The sequence below is a fragment of the Triticum dicoccoides genome, chromosome 5B (genome assembly GCF_002162155.2).
Source record: "Triticum dicoccoides isolate Atlit2015 ecotype Zavitan chromosome 5B, WEW_v2.0, whole genome shotgun sequence".
In the NCBI taxonomy this organism is placed as follows: domain Eukaryota; kingdom Viridiplantae; phylum Streptophyta; class Magnoliopsida; order Poales; family Poaceae; genus Triticum; species Triticum dicoccoides.
This window is the reverse complement of record NC_041389.1, coordinates 626209700-626230120: the sequence shown is the minus strand read 5'-3', so window position 1 is coordinate 626230120 and position 20421 is coordinate 626209700. Positions and strand designations below refer to the sequence as shown.

Sequence of the window (20421 nt, the reverse complement as noted above, 5' to 3'; positions counted from 1 at the left end):
ACGAACCGGGACTAAAGGGTGCGGCCCTTTAGTCCCGGTTCGTGTCTCAAACCGGGACTAAAGGTCTCATTTGAACCGGGACTAATGCCTTCCCGGCGCCTTAGCCGCTCGAACCGGAACTAATGCTCACATTAGTCCCGGTTCGTGATGCAACCGGGAGTAATGTGTATAGGGAGCTGTGACCAAAGCCCTGTTTTCTACTAGTGCCTGAGGCATCCCTTGACAAAGTTTGTGTTCTTAGCTGCGGCATCTCAACTCGTAAGAGATGGCTCCTCATGCCATTGTTTCCAAATGAAACACAATGATCAGGGTGCTTCCATTAGTTGCTGAATTGTGATTTTTCTGCAGGACTTGGTGCTACCCTCAATGTCGCGAAACCGAAAAAGGGTTCGACGGTGGCCATTTTCGGTCTTGGAGCCGTAGGCCTTGCTGTGAGTGACGTTCCAAGATGTTTTTGTTCTACGCCATAATTTTGCAGGCCGAAGAGAATTATTTGCTACAACCATGACTGTTTACCGTGTGCTTCTCACATTATCAGGCCATGGGAGGAGCCAAGATGGCTGGGGCATCAAGGATCATTGGTGTTGATTTGAACCCTGCAAAATAAGAAATTTGGATGGAACACTGAACATCATGTACATTATTCTTAATGATTTTTTTTAAACTCTTAATAAATATTTTTGATGAAGGGGAGCCTTGGCGCAGTGGTAAAGCTGCTGCCTTGTGACCATGAGGTCATGGGTTTAAGTCCTGGAAACAACCTTTTACAGAAATGTAGGGAAGCTACATGCACCGGGCTGCCAATAAATATTTTTGATGGAACACTGAACATCATGTACATTATTTTTCAGCTAAGAAATTTGGATGCACCGACTTTGTGAACCCAAAGGACCACACCAAGCCCGTACAAGAGGTCTGTTCATGTCCCTCAGTGCACATTTTCCCCTTTGTTCATTCTTCATGACATGCACAAGCCTGTGCCAAAAAACTCACTGTTAAATGTTGCTCTCCACTCTCCAGGTGCTTGTCGAGATGACCAATGGTGGAGTCGACCGTGCGGTTGAGTGCACTTGCCACATCGACATGATTGCCGCCTTCGAATGTGTCCATGATTTACGTAACTCTCGATATACCTACATATAATCTGTAGTCCAATGATAATTAGGTACCACTTGGAATGAGTGGTTCGCTATCTTGAAAAAAAAGTCAACAATGATACTCCCTCCCTTCCTAAATGTAAGTCTTTTTAGATATTTTAAATGAACTACAACATACAGATATATGTAGACATATTTTGGAGTGTAGATTCATTCATTTTGCTCCGTATGTAGTCATTTGTTGAAATATCTAAAAAAACTTACATTTGAGAACGGAGGGAGTACTTAGTTGTATACTCTTTTGAGAGTTCAGACTGAATGTTGAAATCTGCTGGATGCAGGGGTGGGGCGTGGCGGTGCTGGTGGGCGTCCCGCACAAGCCATGAACTTCATCAATGAAAGGACCCTGAAGGGCACCTTCTTCGGCAACTACAAGCCTCACACCGACCTCCCGGAAGTCGTCTGGGATGTATAGAGGAAGGAGATGGAGCTGGAGAAGTTCATACGCATAGCGTGCCCTTCTTGCAGATCAACACGGCGTTCAACTTCATGCTCAAGGGGGAGCGAGGATGCACGAGTAGATCGCCTCTTATTCGGCATGTGTCTCGCTGTTTTAAGATTTGGAGATGGACAGAAGTACCGCCCGACCAGGAATTACAGAGCTGTCTGTAACATTTCGGAATCGTTGATTTAGAATGTTTACTCCCATAAAAACACGTTATGATTTCAAGCAGTAAATGCTATCTCAGGACAAGTTCAATTATTATTTTTGAAGGAACTCACGAATTTTCCTGCCACCAAATAAGCCGCAAGTGTTACAAGCGTGCTTGCACAACATCTTGACAGACCTTTCGTCAGGAAAGATGGCACGTCTCGGATAGTGCCCGAGTGATTCTGGGCAACGACAAGGGTGGTGATCTTTGCATGAAGTAAAACCAACGTGTAGCGACTCAACCTGCACGCCATACTCAAAGAGCGCTTTTACGGTAGAGACAAATGAATATTAACCGTGGCTCCAACTTGATCTAATGGGCCAGATCTTCCGATAGTGGTAGGCCACAGGAATACCCCGGAAAATAAAAGCAAAATAAAAATCACGGATGTAAGATACCCACATGGCCACTCAATGGACGGCTGATCTGCCCCATTAATTACTGCTGCCTCTTTTCCGGAAAAAAATTCAATCTATTAATCAAAGCAGTACAAAGAACATTTTTTTAAATAACATATATTACGTCCAGATTCGTAGACCACCGACAGACAATTACAATTACATGATCAAGCCGAAGCTGTCATCACCCCTCCCTCACTGGAGCTGGGCAAACTTTGTTGTAGTAGATAGTCGAAAAGTCGTCGTGCTAAGACCCCACATGATCAGCACGTCAGAATAGCAACTGTCATCGATGAAGAGAAGCGTAGATTGAAAGGATCCAACATGCAAACACACAAATATAGACGAACAAAGACCAGATTAAACTAGATGGACCGAAGACAAATACAAACTGAACCCCGCAAGATCCACCTGAGACACACCTTCACATGCCTTCCGACCACGCTAGAGGCACCACCGGGGCGAGGGCTAGGCGGGGAGAACCTTATTCCATCTTTAGGGAGCCGCCACCCTCCATCACCCTCTGACCCTTACCACACCTTTATCAAACATTCGCTCCTTTCAAAGAACCTCTTTATGCCTTGTTCGGTTAAACCTCTCTTGGAGAGGATTGAAGAGGTTTGGAGGGGATCAAGAGGGAATTTGATTTGTAGGGGATTTAATCATCTTCAATCCACTCCAATCCCCTTCAAACCCCTTGCAACCGAACAAGCGCTTAAGAGGTTAAGCGCCATTCACTGATGTGTTAACACTTCAGAAAAACAGTTGCTGTTTTTTCATATTTCACACCAATACTAATACAGGACAGCTTTACTTGTATGTTCTGATATACAGTATCTAACTATCTGAGGCAAATATTTTCGTACATAATTTTCTTAAAGGCCAACCATGTAACCACATCTAAATTTCAGTTTGAAACATACCTCAGTGTCTTACCGCACGAGGTCCAAACACCACTAAGTGTTTACTGGGAAGCTGCAACTGAGTAGGGGGAAGCTGAAATTTGAATATATATTTTAAGTGACAAAAGAGGTAGAAACCTATACATACACTAACACAGCAATTGCAGTACTGTAATGGTAGGCGTGCTTTACAGCAGTTCGTGGGGAACACAGGTTCGACCTCCAACATAATAGTTTTACATTTTCTTCACATGGAACTAGTAGTGATGCTTCTAGGAGTCAAACCCGTGATATATACTGAACACGGCAGTTCATTATATAGTTAATACCTCCAATTCAAATTAACTCGGATTTTTTCAGACGGCAAGGGTGGCAGAGTGCTTTACCGGAGGGGGTCAGTAAACGTGGTTAGTATCGGTGATCGTAGTAAATCGGACGGTAACCAAATCCTTGGTTGCCACTGCCTGAGTGCGCACCATAGTAATATGAGTTACCCGCAGGGTATTGCTGTGAATTCCCATGGTGTCCGGCTCCACGCCAGTTGTTGAAGTATGGATGGGGTGCCTGCAAACAGAAACTTCTAATTAATTTAACTGTAGGTAACAGGACAAAAGTGGTACAACGTAGCAGACATAAATAATTCCAACTTTGCAACCTATTATATGACATTGAATTAGATTCAAACTTATTCGACTATTTAGTTCTTTTTGGAATCCTTAGCATATTTACAAACATGGTGCCCATGATTTCTTGAATCTTCTAATCATACAACACAACGAGATTGTCTTTTCTACAGCTGCAGGTCAAATGAGGACATGGGATCGTATCATAAGCTTCACGATTTTCTTACCACGTGAGGTCCAAATGCCCTGCTAGGTGCCATCTGCTGCTCCGGTAGTAGTGGCTGCTGCCACAACGATTGATAGTTGCCGTAGCTATGTATGTTAGGGGCAGGGGCCGACGGTGCATACACAGGGTTGCAGGGTCGAGTGAAGTTGTTGAAACATTGTGGCAGCGGCTGCAGTGGCACATTCTAATTAATGTTGCTGTATGATGATTAAAATGGACACATGTGAAACAGGGCATATGAAATACAGCATACCGGATTGTTTTGAGGGGGGCATGATGAGTACCCACCGTAGCCAGGCCCCTCCCACCTGTTGAAGCATGGTTGTGGAGGCTGGAAATGACACGACGTATTAATCTTGGTCTTTGACACATAGGAAACGAAACATACTGGATTCAGCATACCATATTGTTTTGATCAGGACAGGCTTGTGAGCTATGAACATTCCGTACAGTACTCTGAGCTAAATTTTGTGCATGGTTGGCTTTCTCAGCCAATAGCCTGAGGAACAACAAAACTAATTATATGGAAGACCTCCAATATGTGCAAAAACAAATTAGCATAGCATTCAGAACATTGAATGGTTTGACATTTAAAACAGATCATCGTTGCAAAGATCTTCAAAGAACAGAGTTCTTATAACAGAGTAAGAAACCTGCCTTGGACGTTTGTTTTCAGGTTCATAGGAATCAGGCTCGCCGACACAGATCTATGGACACAAGAGAGGAAACTTCAGCAGGTTGGAATTTTTTGAAATATGAAAACTAGTACATGATAGAAAATACTTACAGCTGCATTATTTGGCTCATTTGCAGAGCTGCTTGTCTGTGCGGTCTGAATTGCTGAGAATTTAATGCCTAGAAAAGACAGATAAACTCATAAGCAATGCCATAGTCATAAACAGGTATTCAGTAGTGCTCAAGCTATTTTATTCTTTCATTTTTGCAGACTCGGATGGGGTGCAAAATAGCACGCAGCTTGTAAATATCCACACGCCCATGCATAGAACAATTTGAATTTCTTTGATAAGCATTAGTGCAGCATTAATTTCTATCTGCACTGTAAGTTGATAAAATCTAGCTGTCCAGCACAGATTAGGATTGGATTCTACAGTGTAAGTATGAATCAGCAGGGAGTAGACCATTACGCAAAAAAATAAAAACAATTTATACAAGATTAACATGTAGCCATAAAGACAAGGTAGGAAAACCAGATAGCCCTATTTCTCACAGTAGAAATCACAGAGTATCATATGTAGCTCTAAACACCCTAACAAAGATATGCACAGCGTGGAGCATAAAAAGGTAGCAGCAAACAAGATAATTCGCCAGCCGCATTGTGCGTAGACACTGAAAGGGTCACGAGCATGTTGATAACAAGAGCAAGTGAACAATTACCTGGAGTCATTTTTAGATGGTTCACCAATGCACAGGGAAGGAACATTTGAAACGAAGGAGAATATTCTCCAAAAGGGTGCGCCCCAGGTGCTTCCACTTTCATCAGTGTTTTCTCCTTAAGATCAACCGCAACCACCCATCGATATGAATCAATCATTTTCCTTGATGACTTGAGGTATAGGATGTCATTACCATCTGTGCTGAGGGTGGGGCAAGCCGAGTACATGTTCTTGAATGTCAAGCTCCCAGCGGATTCGTTCCTTTGGCCAGACAGTAAGGCTGAAAACGCCGAATCATCGACCAAAATGTCATCAACGTCAACAATGACTCCCTTGAGCCAACAGTCAGACCCAATCTCCCTAGTCCATGTCATGGCACTCCAACCATTCATTGTGTGCAGCGTCTTGGGCTTGTTGTCCACATGTTTGCGCTTGTAGAGCATGATCAAGTCAGAATCATAGAGCACAGTCTTGTCCCTGGGGTCAGACGGCTTTTCAGGAGGAACCTCTACAATCTCTGTTACAGTGACGCGGTGTTCCATCTCAACAAACTTGATCAGACCATCGACACAGGCGACATCCCGATAACGCCTGATGGCAGCTCCCGGGATTAACTGCTTCAAAATCTGTTCTCTGTTTCTAGGCAATGGCTCAGGCAATGGGATGTAGCGCGCGTGAAGGGGTTCTCGTTCTTGAAGTATGTCACACACCAGCATCCCGCACAGCAAATCGACCCACACCAGCACGCCATCTCGGAGCAGCATCACCTTGTCTGGTGCAATCGTAAGGACCCGAGGACATGGATTGAGCAGTTCCTTGGTCCTCCATGCTCTGTCCTCGGACGAGTAGATGTGAAGCCGGTAATCCTTCAAGGTCGCCGCGTAACAGAGCGCAATCAGGAGATAATGGTCGCCGTCGCCGCGGGGCACGATTCCGAACTCGGTACCTCCGCATCCGCTCAGCCTATCATCATCGGGAAGCGGCACGCTCTCGAGGGACGGGGACCTGGGGTCGCCCTTGTAGATGAAGTATTCAAACTCGTCGTCGCCGGAAGCGAAGAAGGTGCGGACGAGAACGAATCGGCCCTCCGCGCCGACCACGTGTGGCTGAACTTGCAAGTCGGCGGCGTCCTCGGAGTCGGAGGTGGGGGGCTTGGAGCAGTGGAACGTGTAGAAGGACACCGCCGGCGGGTCGGCGACCCAGAAGGTGAGCTCCACGGTGTGGTCGACCCTCGATTTGGCTGTGGCCGTGGTGTGGTTCCTGCTGACGGCGCCGTACGCCTCCTGGGCGAGGAGAATCGACGCCGGCCACGGGGAGGCGTCGCCGGGGGAATCGACCGAGGCGCGGCCGGCCGTCGATTCGGACGCCATCGAGTTTCGGATTTCGGCCGGGTGTGTTGGGGATTGAAGGAGGCGCTCGAGGATTTGGGGGTTAGGGTTACCTCTCCGTTTCCTTCGCGAGCAACTTGTATCAGAATACGGGAGGCGATTTGGAGTTGAGCATCTGCTGCAGAGCTCTTTTTTCCCAATAAAAAAACAGATATTGAAAAAGTTATGCCAAAAACCATCATAATATGTGAGAAACTATTGCGGAGCCCCAATATTAACAGCTCAATTTCCCCACTATTTTCACTTGGATGACATGATTGATATTGTTATGTGTACATGCTAAAATATTTCCAAATTTTTTGAACACTTGTAGTGTGATTTTAGACCTTCGGTGCACCGATAGCACCACAAGGCTGGGTTTACTGGATACGTTCCCAACCCTCACCACTGGCCTCACTTCATTAACCGAAGAACAACGGTATGTACTCAGCACTCACCAACCTATAAATGACTCTCCACCTTGCTTTGCATGGATCACCACCAAGAACCTTCAGTCCTCTAAATCCTGAGTGCCGGCTGAGATGAGTGAAAACAAATTGGAAGTTACACGTTTTTGTTCTTCTTTTCTTGCTATTATATGGATGATAAGCCAAGATCTCTATGATTTTAGTTTGTTATGTTTTTATTTAGGTTCTTGCCATCAAGAAACAATTGGAGTTCTAGGAAGGAATGGTGCCCTTCCCTCTAAATCCTGAGTGCCGGCCAGTGGGTGGCGTCGCCGGGGGAATCGACCGAGGCGCGGTCGGCCGTCGATTCGGACGCCATCGAGTTTCGGATTTCGACCGGGTGTGTTGGGGATTGAAGGAGGCGCTCCTCTCCGTTTCCTTCGCGAGCAACTTGTATCAGAAGTTCAAAACCAAGGAAAATACGGAAGGCAATTTGAGTTGAGCATCTGCTGCAGATCTCTTTACCCAATTAAAAAAAAAGGGAGTGCCTAGAACTCATCTAGATAATATTTAAAATGGTCTCATTCAGGTGACATGTAGATGACATCACTGTTTGTTGTTCCAGGTCGTTTTTGTTTCAGGCTGAACCATAGTTTGTTTGTTCAATGGGCCAATGTTGGCGGGCTGATCATCGTGCCTTCGTGTGGGCTATTTTAGTTAGTTTGTCTGTGCGGTTGTCTGTGGGTTGTGACTTGTGAGCCTTTTTAGTTTTTTTCTTGGGCCCGTGTACAACGACAAAAGTTCTTTATTGTTTGACGTTGACGAGGGAGCCTAGAAACATGGAGCAGCTAAGCCCGTACTCTGGTTTTGTGAGCATTTTCCCATTGTTGTTTTTAGTTTTTTTGTGCCAGATATTATTAACTTTTTCAAACAAATCTTCTAAAAAGAAAATGTTACACAGCTAGGAAAGGAAAAACATACTGTGAAAAATATGGAAATATGTAAGTATATAAAAAAGTTTATTGCATAATATATTCACCGTGTATTTTTTAGAAAATGTCAGGTATCAAAAAAGTGCACCGAGTATTTGGAAAGAGTATGACACCATGTATTCACCATGTACTTGGAAAAAGTTGCATTTTGCATGTTGGGGCGACTACAACTACAACAAAAATATATAAAAAAGAGAAAAACTTTGTTGCCGCCGACAACCCCCCGACCCCTGATTGTGGTCATATTATACGTCTTGCAGTTGCGGTTGGGTGGGGCGCTTGCAACTAATACAACAAAAAATTAAATGAGAAGACTTCGCTGGCGCTGACAAACCTCCTCCCGACCCCTAGTTGCGGCCACATTATACGTTTTGCAGTTGTACTTGGGTGTGACGAGCTGCAGTTGCCCTCAGGTTGAAGCGGCTACAACTACTAATTTTTTTTAATGAAAAGACTTCATCGATGCCGACAAACCTCCCTCCGACCCTTAGTTACAGTCACATTATACGTGTTGCAGTTGCTTTGCGTGTGATGAGTTGCAGTTGCACTCGAGTTGGGGCAGTCGCAACTATAAAAAAACTAAAATGAAACACTTCGTCGACACCGACAACCCTCCCCCGATCCCCGATTGCGATCACATTATACGTCTTGCAGTTGCGCTTTGGTGTGATGAGTTGCAGTTGCAATCGGGTTTGGGTTGACTTCACCTACTAAAAAATAAAAAGCAGAAAAACTACGTCGGCACCGACCACCCTCCCCCGACTCCGGTTGCGGTCACATTATACGGCTTGCAGTTGCGCTTGGGTGTGATGAGTTGCAGTTGCACTCGTTGGGTGATTGCAACTACAACAAAAAGTTAAAAATAAAAGACTTCGCCGGAGCCGACAACCCTCCACCCGACCCTCGGTTGCGGTCACATTATACGTCTTGCAGTTGCGCTCTGGGTGGGGAGATTGCAACTACTACAATAAAAAATGAAATGAAAAGACTTCGTCGGTGCCGACAAACCTCCTCCCGCCCCCAGTTGCAGCCACATTATACGTCTTGCAGTTGCGCTTGGGTGTGACGAGTTGCAGTTGCACAGGTTGAGACGGCTGCAACTACTAAAAAAATTTAATGAAAAGACTTCACCGACGCTGACAAACCTCCCTCTGACCCCCAGTTGCGGTCACATTATAAATCTTGCAGTTGCGCTTGCGTGTGATGAGTTGCAGTTGCACTCGAGTTGGGGCGGCCGCAACTATAAAAAACTAAAATGAAAAGACTTCGTCGGCACCGACAACCCTTCCCCCGACCCCCGGTTGCGGTCACATTATATGTCTTGTAGTTGCACTTGGGTGTGATGAGTTGCAGTTGCAATCGAGTTTGGGTTGTCTGCACCTACTATTTTTTTTAAAGAGAGAAAAACTTCACCGGCGAGGACGACCCTCCCCCTGACCCCTTGGTTGCAGTCACATTATACATCTTGCAGTTGCGCTTGGGTGTGATGAGTTGCAATTGCACTCGGGTTGGGGGCGTTGTAACTACAACAAAATAATTAAAATGAAAATACTTCGCCAGCGCCGACGATTCTCCTCCCGACCCCCGGTTGCGGTCACATTATGTCTTGCAAATGCGCTTGACTTTGATGAGTTGAAGTTGCAGTTGGGTTACAACGCTTGCAGTTGCATGTCTTGTGGTGGACATGCAACTAGCCCCCGACACCTCTATCACCGACCCCAATTGCAGCCGCTTGGTGCCCATGTAGTTGAATTAGGGTTACAATACTTGCAGTTGCATGTCTTGTGGTGGACATGCAACTGGCCCCCCGACACCTCTACCATTGACCCCAATTGCAGTCGCTTCATGCCCGTGTAGTTGTAGTAGGGTTACAATGCTTGCAATTGCATGTATAGTGGTGGACAAAGCAAGTTGCCTCGACAACTTCCCTTCTAACCCAAGTTGCAGTCGCTTTATGCCCGTGTAGTTGCCGATGAGATATAACACGGGTAGTTGCATGTCTAGTGGTGGACATGCAACTGTCCCCGACAACTCTCCTACTTCCGTTTAAGTAGGGTTACAAACACTTGCAGTTTCATGTGTAGTTTTGGACATGAAACTAGCCCATGAACCCCTTCCCGCCCTACTTGTGTAGTCATATTGTGATCGTGCAGCCGAAGTTGGGTTACAACACTTGAAGTTGCATGTCTAGTGGTGGACATCCAAATGGCCCCGATAACTCTCGACTCATCCCTAGTTGTAGTCATTTTGTCCCCGTGCAGTTGCATGTCTAGTGATGGACATGCAAGTGGCCTAACAAACCCCACTCAACGTCGGTTGCAGTCTCTTTGTGGAAATGCAGTTGTTGTCGGGTTACAACACTTGCCGTTGCATGCTAGTGACGGACATGTAACTCGCCCCGACAACCTCCCTCTCGACCCCAGTTGCATTGTCTTTGTGCTCGTGCAGTTGCAATCGGTCGTTACATGTATAGTGACAAAAGAAGAATTTCTCATAGTTACTCATGTGTGACGGTGCTTGCAGTTGCGCTCGAGGCGTGACGCTTACAACTACATGCATCTTGCCAGGCTTGTTATTGCGTGTGTGGTGCGATGCTTGCAGTTGTATGCATGCTGCTTACAGATAGTAGGAAACAGAAGAACTTTTTAAATAGATGAAGAAAAAAAACATCAAGAAGAAAATGACAAAATGAGGAAATAAAAATAAAATAAGAAAGGCAAGCATGAGTAAAAAAATGTACTTGCAAAAAATTAGAACAACATCAAAAATCCAAAAATATCAATGGAAAACAGAAAAAGAAAATCTAGAACCACTACTCCTCCGATCCCCTTGTAATGCAATCAGAGGAGATAAAGAAAACCGATGGAACCACTACTCCCATTCGCTCTCTCTTCGATTCTAGACTCTAAAATAAGAATATGATAAGAATAAAAAAGAAAACAGAAATGAGAGAGAAAAAAAACCGGGAACACAAAATAAAGGTCTAAAAATTTATCTTCTAGTACATTTAAAAAAATTAACCCAATCCAAAATATGAAAACAAAAAAATTAGAAAAAGGAAAAACTTTACATTTTCTCTCCCATCCAAAATATGAAAACAAAAAAATTAGAAAAAGGAAGGTAAAATAGAAAGTTAAATAGGAATAATGGATAAAAAATAAAACAACAAAGAAAAACGAAATGCAGAAGAAAAAACGTCACTTGTTCCCACCCGGGTAACGTAGGACAAAAAGAGAAAATAGAACGGACCCAACGTCACAAGCCCATACATGCCCAGCGGGAGAAAAGAAAAATGGTGCGACAAAAAAAAAGGAAACGGGCTGAGAGCCGAAAACACATGGGCTGCGCCTTGTTCGCTACGAAGCTCTCCCCCTCGACAAAATATGAATCGCGACGTGATTGGATCCTACGGTGGAAAAAGTGAATGAGACCAAAAGAATTCTCAGCTGAATGAGTTTTAGCAAGACCGCTAAAAAAAAAGAACAGACATTGAGAAAAGTTATGCCAAAAACCATGAGAAATTATTGCGGAGTCCCAATACTAGCAGCATACTGGGTCGTGTTACGCGTCGGCCGGCAGATCTTTTTAAAAGATTCACCGTCTCGTGAGCCGTTCGATTATACGAGGCGAGCCGTCCTCTCTTTTTCTCTAAATTTCCGCAACAATGCTTTTGTTGCAAAACCTCTTCTTCTCCAACTTTCTGCAACAAAAGTCATGTTATAAAAATCTCTTGTTCCCTAATTTTCTGCAACAAAACATCTGTTGCAAAATATTCTCTTCTCTAATTTCTTGCAACAAGACCCCTGTTGCAAAACTTCTTCTCAATTTTTCTATAAGAAGACCCTTGTTGCAAAACCTCCATTACAATAAGACCCAACATCTCCACCCTCTTCTATGTATTCCTGCAACAAGACTATTGTTGCAAAAACTTGTAAAACGCCGATGGCTGCAACGGAGAGAGCACCTCGTGGTCTCTGAAGCACCCGCATTTTTATGACGGAGGAAGGACGCCAGTGGCGGTCGCCGATATGGTGGGGTTGCAACAACGTGTTTGTTTGAGAAGAGGTGGGGATGAGAATATGAGATCCATGGAAATAGGCAGGGGATGGAGAGATAGAGGTAGGGGATAAGAGGGTCAACAGGAGAATGTGCGGCTGTTACGGTATGCCTTTCGAAACAGGTGCCCAGTTGTAAGAATTAAAGTATGAAGCGCTCTACAACATGAGATGAGATCCAGAAAGAGGTTCGATTCAACGCATGGATAGGAGAGAGATATATATGTAGCCATTTCGGTGCAGATGGGGATGAAAGAGAGTAGCTGTGTGCTGGCCCATCAAGACGCATGTCAAGCATAGAAGGTGGCGAACGTGAGATAAAAGATCCGAAATCACTAATTAAGGAGTATTCCTTGCAGAGATCACTCCAACTCACCCAGTTTGTGACAAGTGGCGCGCTGCATGTGCGCCACTTGTCGCAACCTGAGAGTTTTCCCTTTTTTCGTAGATCCATTTATTCAAAACGTTTTATCTCTTAAATCGTGCGTCTAAATCTCGAACCGCTTTCACCGTTGGATTCCACGCGTCGAGATCTTCAAAACTAGATCCCATGTTGATAAGTTTTGACGAACTTTTTTTCACACAAAAAAACGGACGAAAAAACCGAACCGGAAGCACGAGTTTTTTCCCTTTCCGAAAAAGGCACGGCCGTGCCTCTGACGAAATCACAACCGTGCCTCTCGCGGAAGCAAAACCGTGCCTCTTGCGAAAGAAAAAAATAGAAACTGCGTTTTTTTTTCATTTCCAAGGAGGCACGACCGTGCCTCTCCAGAAAGCACAACCGTGCCTCTCGCGGAAGCAAAAATGTGCCTCTCGCGAAAGAGAAAAAAAAACATGTTTTTTTTTGTTTCCAAGAGGCACGGCCGTGACTCTCGCGAAAGCACAACCGTGCCTCTGGCGAAAGAAAAAAAAACAGAAAACGCGTTTTTTTCGTTTCCAAGAGATACGGCCGTGTCTCTCGCGAAAGCACAACCGTGTCTCTCGCGAAAACAAAACCGTGACTCTCGCAAAAAAATACAGTTTTTTGCGATTTTTTTTTTGAAAATTTTGTTTTAGTCGAAAAGCTAGGGAAGATCGGTGAAAAACCAAAACGTCAAAAAAAAACCCAGAAAAAAACTGTTTAAAAAGCCAAAAACGCGTGCAAAAAAATAAAAAAATAAAATCCGGAGGGAGCGTCAAGAGCGTGACACGTGGCGAATGGCTAAGAGCGCGTAAAGTGACGCTGATCGTTGCAAGGCTCTCGAAGGAGCGCTCATTAATTAGTTGCTCCCCAAAAGATCCGCAGGTAGACCACTAGCTTTTCCCATATTAACAGCTTAATTTTCCCATTATTTTCAACTTGGATAACGACACTAAAAAAATTTGGCCGTGGTGTCTTTTCTGGGCATTATATTCATGTAGGTGGTCTAATAAAATGCTAAAAGTTCTGTTCTCGGAGCTATAATGTTGGGTCCTCCGTGCGATGATGCGTTTGGACCAACTGAACATTTACCAAGTGCAAGCCGTGAGGCGTAAGCCGTTTGGGTCCCCGGCTCACATGCACGATTTTGACGATACATGGGCTCAAAACATGTTATACTACATGAGGCTGACGTGCTGTTCATTTTACTGTTGATTCTGTTAGGAAAAATTCCAAAACAAACCTTAAATTTGTCGGCGAAAGCTAAATCAAACCCTGAACTCTCACTCCCTGAAATCAGCACACCAAATTCCTATATCCCGGTCTATTTTAAACCTTGAGAGGACTTAGCCGGTATTTGCTGAATTAACGTCGCTCGCGCTCGCGCACTGCTCTGGGTTTTCTTTATTTTTTTCCTTTTTTTCTTTTCTCTTTTTTACTGATGTCTATTTTTTCTTCTTATCCAATGTACATTTTTAACGCACACTTAAAATATTTTTTGATAAACTTTTGATACTTCCATATACATTATGCACATTTTTAAACTAAATGTTTTCATTTTTTTTGAGTACATGGTTATATTTTTTCCAAATGCATGTTTACATTTTCTTAATGACAATAAATATTTTATAAAACCAAACGAACACTCTTCTGCATGGTTCAACATTTTTAAATATGTAGACACTTTTCTCAAACACATGCCAAGTATATTCTGTTAAATGTAGGACACAATTTTTTAGAACACGCACACTTTTTCTTTACATCGTACACACATTTTTGTTTGAAAATGTCACGAATACATTTTTTGAAACTCATGAACATTATTGAAATGCTACATTTTTTTGAATGTACGAAAATTTTTTTTGAATCACACAAATATTATTATACATTATATAAACATTTGTTTGAATTGGTCCATACATTTTCTTAAAACCTGCGATATTTTTAGATGTCACAAAATATTTTCTTACAATTTGTTCACATTTCAAAATTTGTTCCTATTTTTTAAATTTTCAAAAAACATTCACACATTAAAATTATGTTTATGATTCAAAAAGTGTTCGCACTTAAATTTTCTGTTCAGCTTTTAGAAAAGAAAAGGCTCGCTTCATGTCTGGTTGGCCGGCCCAGACGAGTACGTCGCCAACGATCCGAAACATTTTCTAAAAAAATTATAAAAACATTATTTATAAAATGTGACACAACTTTTGAAAATGCGAAACATTTTCATAGCATGTGAAAAACTGTTGAAACTCTGAACATTTTTAATAGTTGTTTTTAGAATCACAAACAGCTTTTTAAAATGCGAATAGACTTTCAAAATTCCAGAAAAAAATTCAAAACACAAAATGAATTAAATTTGTGCAATAAATAGAAAACAGGAATATTTTTTAACTGCTGGAAAATTTAGAAATGCGCGAATATATTTTAAAGTTCATGATTTCTTATTGTATTATAGTGGGCCGGCCCAAATTCTGAGTAGCAGGTTATTCCCGGTGTGCCAAACAGGTCTAGGGTCCAAAATAGACCGGAATTACAAGTTCAGAGTGCCAATTTCCGGGATTCAAAGTTCGAGGTTTGGTTTAGCTTTCGTCTACAACTTCAAGGTTTGTTTTGGACTTTACTGTTGATTTTGACGATACATGGGCTCAAAACATGTTATACTACATGAGGCTGACGTGTTGTTCACTTTACTGTTGATTCTGTTACTGTTAGGGCATCTCCAACAGACGCCTTAAAAATGCCTCACGCATTAAAAATCATTGTTTTTTGGTCGGAGACAAGAAAACAGCGCTTCAACAGACGTTGTAAAATAGAGCATGCACAAAAAACTTTAGCGCATGGGTGTGCGTGCAGGCTGCTGGGCTATAAATTTATGGCGTCGGATTGTGCGTGCAGGCTGCTACAGGTGGGGCCACCGGATTGGTCACCGTGTTTTTGTGCATCTCAAAAATCTTTTCATCGCTTCCACGCGCAAAAAGACTATTTTAGCACCGTAAAAGAATTATAGCGACAACTCATTTTTTTCGAGAAATTTCTAATCTATTCATAATCAATCATGGCAGTACAAAAGAGCTCTAGAGGTAATAAAAATTGTCATCATGTTCATGGACCATCTAGCGACAACTACAAACACTGAAGAAAACCGAATGTGCGACGACATCATCGCTCCTCCCTCGCTAGATCCAGACAAACTTTGTTGTAGTGGACAGTCATAAAATAATCGTGCTAAGGCCCTAAAGGACCATCACTTGTACATAGGAAGCCTCAGTTGCTACAGGTTTTTAAATGGTTGGCGAACTGTGCATTTGAGTTGCTGCAATCAGGGGTGGGGCGTTGCGCTATAGGACTGAGTTGATGCAGGTTTGATAACAGTTGATGTTATGTGGTGTTGAGTTTCTGGCTCCGAAGGATGAGTTGCTGTAAAGCATGTTTTATTTGCTGAACTACTTTGATGAAGCTTGCACCTGATTTGCTGGATTAAATGAACTGTAGACTCTAGATGATTAGCTGAACTGTAGCTCTGACTTGCCGCAGGATTGCAGTAAGTTGGTGATGTTTGTGCCTGATTGACGTTTGAGTTTCATTTGTTGTTGCTCCCTCCTGACTCTGAGGTGCTGTTGTTGATGGCTAAGTTGATGTTGTTGCTGGCTGAATTGCTACTTTTGATGGATAAGTGCTATTGTTGATGGCCAAGTTGCTGTTATTGTTGACTGAATTGCTGCTGTTGATGACTGAGTTGTATTCAGTTTGTGGGAGCTTTTCTCTTCATGGTTTCTCTTCATGGGTGTACTCTTGTCCTCTCCAATTTGCAGCTTCTCAATCTCAATCTCAAGACATTCCCCTGCCCACTTGTCAGTCGTGCTCTTGGAACCGGACTCTTCCATGGGTGATCCACTTTCGATTAAAGTTTGTCATGCCTTGGTTATCTCCTACATGAAATGGTTCTTGCGTAGCAGCTTGATGAATTTTGCATCCTTCTCCTTGCTGAACCGATCAGGCTCTGCAGCGTCCGAGCATCGTGACATTGATGACGCCTTGGTTATGTTCCACTTGAGGAGCCCCGCAGCTGATTCCTGTGTCATTGACTGCCCGTCATTTTTGTCCACGGTTGTTAACCTAAAGACCTCCTTAGTGTCTTTGTTAAATCACATACTATGTCCTCGGCATCCTCCCTCCTCATCATCGCTTTCCTTATTACACTCCTTGTCCTCATCACATTAGCCATCGTCAGGCTCGTAGTCCTTGACAACCTCATGATCCTCGTGGCAGACTGCGGGCTGCCTCTTCCTCCTCACCAGTTTTGCATTGATGGGAGCAGCTTCATCTTGATCCAGGTTGCCAATTACTTCCACAAAGTTGCCCAATCTGAGCACAGAAGTACAATTACCTTTGGAAACTCTATGCTGCAGCTAGAAAGGAGATCATGCGCATTACGCATACTGTCAAGGAGTGAACCCTCTGGAGTCTGTAGACAAGCAAAGTGTATATTCTAACACAAGTCAAGAATTTTTTTTCAGCTGTTTAGGTTACTACACAGGCTTTAGAACCTACGCCCTCTGTATCAAAATAAGAATCTTTGCCTCAAAAACGTCTTATATTTTGATACAGAGGGAGTATATCATAAAAACGTAGCAGTGCCAGAAGCATCTTACATGCTATTAATTATACTTTGAAATAAAAATCTCATGGCATAGTGATAAAAAGTTCTGATACTATAAACCTAAAAAATGATACTACCTAGTATCCTGATGCTGAAAACCTTGCTAAGCGCTAGTCTACTGAACATAAAATTCAGTAACACTAAAGTGATAACAGTCAAATTGCTACTTTCACAATCAGTATAAAATTAAGTATGGATCTTCAGTCTACCAGAGAAATAGTTGCAGAAACCCATGTAAATATTGAATATTACCTCCGTCCCAAATCAGTTATTTAATATTCACATCCGTATCTAGACAAATCTAAGACAACTAATTTGGGACGGAGGGCGTATATACTAACTCAGAAATGTGAAAATGGTAACTTTGCTATCCACACTAGCTCGGGCGGCTGCTATCGGAACCCTTCATTTGCTTTGAGATCCGAACCTTTGAGTGGATAAAGTTTTGATTTTATCATTTGTTGAATTTCGCCACGATAATAGAGGAAAGCTGGGCTGAACCTTTTTGTTGTCAGTGGCCAGAAAAGGAAGCCTACTACCTGGCTTTGCAGGTGTATTCGGGGTAAGTGACCACGCCCCCTTTTGAATCAGCAGGGTACGGCAGTAGCTGCTTTGGGCGAGCAAGTCAGTGGGCTCATTTTGGCTATTGTCAAAAGTTCCACGGCGTTGTGTGCTTGTCTATTGGTGTTTAAACTGCCATTTTCATCTAGCAAGGCGTGCATTGCTCGGCACCATTTTGGAGAAGCAGTAATGGTTCTGCCGCGCTGGAAAGGGGTGGCAAGACTTGCCATATTTAGTCTAGGTTGGTTAAATATGGTTCTGCAACGTCCTATAGTAAATACCTGCCGTGTGATTAACTCCAATTTGCAGAGGGTCCCCGACGTCCATGGCGTGGTTCGGTACTCTAGAGTACATGGGTGATAGATAAAGAATGGCGCTCGATTGCTCTATAAAACTTCAACGCGTCGTATGTAGGCGACCCAGCACAGCCCCCAGCACATCGGATACCCACCACGAGTGCAGGTCAAAGTCAGTTTTTCTCGGTGCGAGCAGTGTCCACCTGCTCTACCTTTCGCGTTCGCAGTATTTCAGGCTGCCTCTGTCCAGCAACAGCAGCCGAATTCAGGGAAAGTATGCCAGCAATCCTGCCGCTGTGTTTCATGCATATCGATGCATGGCCAAATAGCATCTGCCAATGACGCACAAGGTCCAGGATTGCATGCCCATTAGCACTTGGCCCTACGTACGCGCATATATGTCATGTCAAAGGTCGCTGAGTATATACCATATCACATGATTGGATTCATTGACGTGTAGGTGTAGTGGACCAAGCCAGCTTATACTTGCATCCTGCATTGACGTGTAGAAAGGTTCTCATTACACATAAGAGGGTGCCCCCTGCGAGTATGCTTGGTTCCGGCAATGTAAAATGTAGGTTCCCATGCAACCTAAGCGATGAGGTCAAACTATACCACTCTCTCACTCATAAATAAATCCTCTCTATATATCCGTCTATCTATCTATATATCTGTCACTATCTCTTTCTAATCGCTTATCCATATAGGATGTCCGGCGTCACATTCATATGGTTTTGACCATGCGAAGAAGAATACTCGCCTATCCATATACATATGGTATTGACACGTGTCGTTCATGGCGAGCAAATGACATGACAAGGGGACGATTCGGTGCTACGGTATCAGTTGTCTATGACACCAACATACGTTTCTGGCATCGTTGTCCTCACGCATCTCAGAGGGGTAGCTCAATTGGTGTGCGCGAGGTTATAACATAATATAAAGGAGGTTTCTCCATCGGTGAGATGGTGGTGCTGTTTGGTTCTTTCGGGAGATGCCTGATCATGCACACGCGAGGCTGATTGGGAATGGAAAAAAAAGGAGCAACTGTCCCGTGGGTGACGCGATGAGTTTACACCCCGTACTGCAAGGTTCCTTACGCGCAATAGAGGGTTCCCCCCATTGGAGTGGGTGGGGTTCCGACAATAAAGAAGGACGGTTCTCGCTCTCGAGATGGCGGGGACTGGTGGGGGTGCATGGGTGGGGTTCCGGCATCGCTGTCCCCGCGAATGTTTGTCACACATCTCAGAGGGGTAGCTCAAATTGGTGTGGGCGAGGGTATAACACAATATAAAGGAGGGTTCTCCATTGGTGAGATGGGGGTGTTGTTTGGTTCTTTTGGGAGATGCCTAATCACGCACACGCGAGGCTGATTGGGAATGGAAAAAAGGGGCAACTGTCCCGTGGGTGACGCGATGAGTTTACACCCCTGCCGCGAAGAAGAAGACTTGCATATCCATATACATATGGTTTTGACACGTGTCATTCATGACAAGAAAATGACATGACAGGGAGGCGATTCGGTGCTACGGTATGAAATGTCTATGAAACCAACATCTGAGAGAGGTAGCTCAATTTGTGTGCGCAAGGTTATAACACAATATAAAGGAGGGTCTCCATTCGGTGAGATGGTGGTGTTTGTTTGGTTCTTTTGGGAGATGCCTAATCATGCACACGCGAGCCTGATCGGGAATGGAAAATAAGGGGCAACTGTCCCATGGGTGACACGATGAGTTTACACCCCTACTGCAAGGTTCCTTACCCACAACAGAGGGTCCCCCCCCCCATCAGAGTGGGTGGGGTTCTGACAATAAAGAAGGACGGTTCTCGCTCTCGAGATGGCGGGGACTGGTGGTGGTGGTGGGGGGGGGAGTGCATATAGGCGCATGGGTGGGGTTCCGGCATCGTTGTCCCCGCGAATGTTCCTCACGCTTCTCAGAGGGGTATCTCAATTGGTGTGCGTGAGGTTATAACACAATATAAATGAGGGTTCTCCATCAGTGAGATGGGGGTGTTGTTTGGTTCTTTCGGGAGATGCCTAATCATGCACACGCGAGGCTGATTGGGGATGAAAAGAAAGGGGCAACTATCCTGCGGGTGTGACGCGATGAGTTTACACCCCTACTGCAAGGTTCCTTACGCACAACAGAGGGTTCCCCCCATCGGAGTGGGTGGGGGTTCCGACAATGAAGAAGGACGGTTCTTGCTCTCGAGATGGCGGGGGACTAGGGGGGTGGGAATGCATATAAGCGCGTGGGGGATACATGGTTCCTTGCGCACAAAAAGAGGGTTCCCCCCCATTGGCGCGAGCGAGGTTCCGACAACAA

General features: G+C 44.1%; 1 protein-coding gene and 2 pseudogenes across 3 annotated transcripts; 1 reads left to right on the top strand and 2 right to left on the bottom strand.

Annotated features, from left to right (window-relative positions):
• The window catches only part of LOC119310303, a 7659-nt pseudogene extending 5890 nt beyond the window's left edge, over window positions 1-1769 (top strand).
• Window positions 1770-2277: 508 nt separating this feature from the next.
• Window positions 2278-6813, bottom strand: LOC119312156. 3 transcript variants are annotated; one of them, XR_005151262.1, is made up of 9 exons: window positions 5355-6813; window positions 4747-4814; window positions 4617-4666; window positions 4362-4458; window positions 4213-4290; window positions 3961-4128; window positions 3497-3674; window positions 2631-3204; window positions 2279-2491 (listed from the first exon to the last, which is right to left on the bottom strand). XR_005151262.1 is itself a non-coding variant. In XM_037587894.1 (8 exons), the coding sequence occupies exons 1-7, from the start codon at window positions 6721-6723 to the stop codon at window positions 3519-3521; spliced, it is 1986 nt and encodes a 661-aa protein (XP_037443791.1). In that variant the 5' UTR covers window positions 6724-6813; the 3' UTR covers window positions 2278-3204; window positions 3497-3518. The 3 variants fall into 3 exon arrangements, 2 of the variants coding, with proteins under 2 accessions (XP_037443791.1, XP_037443790.1); XM_037587894.1 differs by having other exon boundaries at window positions 2278-3204; XM_037587893.1 differs by lacking the exons at window positions 2279-2491; window positions 2631-3204 and having other exon boundaries at window positions 3206-3674.
• Window positions 6814-16794: 9981 nt separating this feature from the next.
• LOC119310302 overlaps window positions 16795-20421 on the bottom strand; it is a 16888-nt pseudogene continuing 13261 nt past the window's right edge.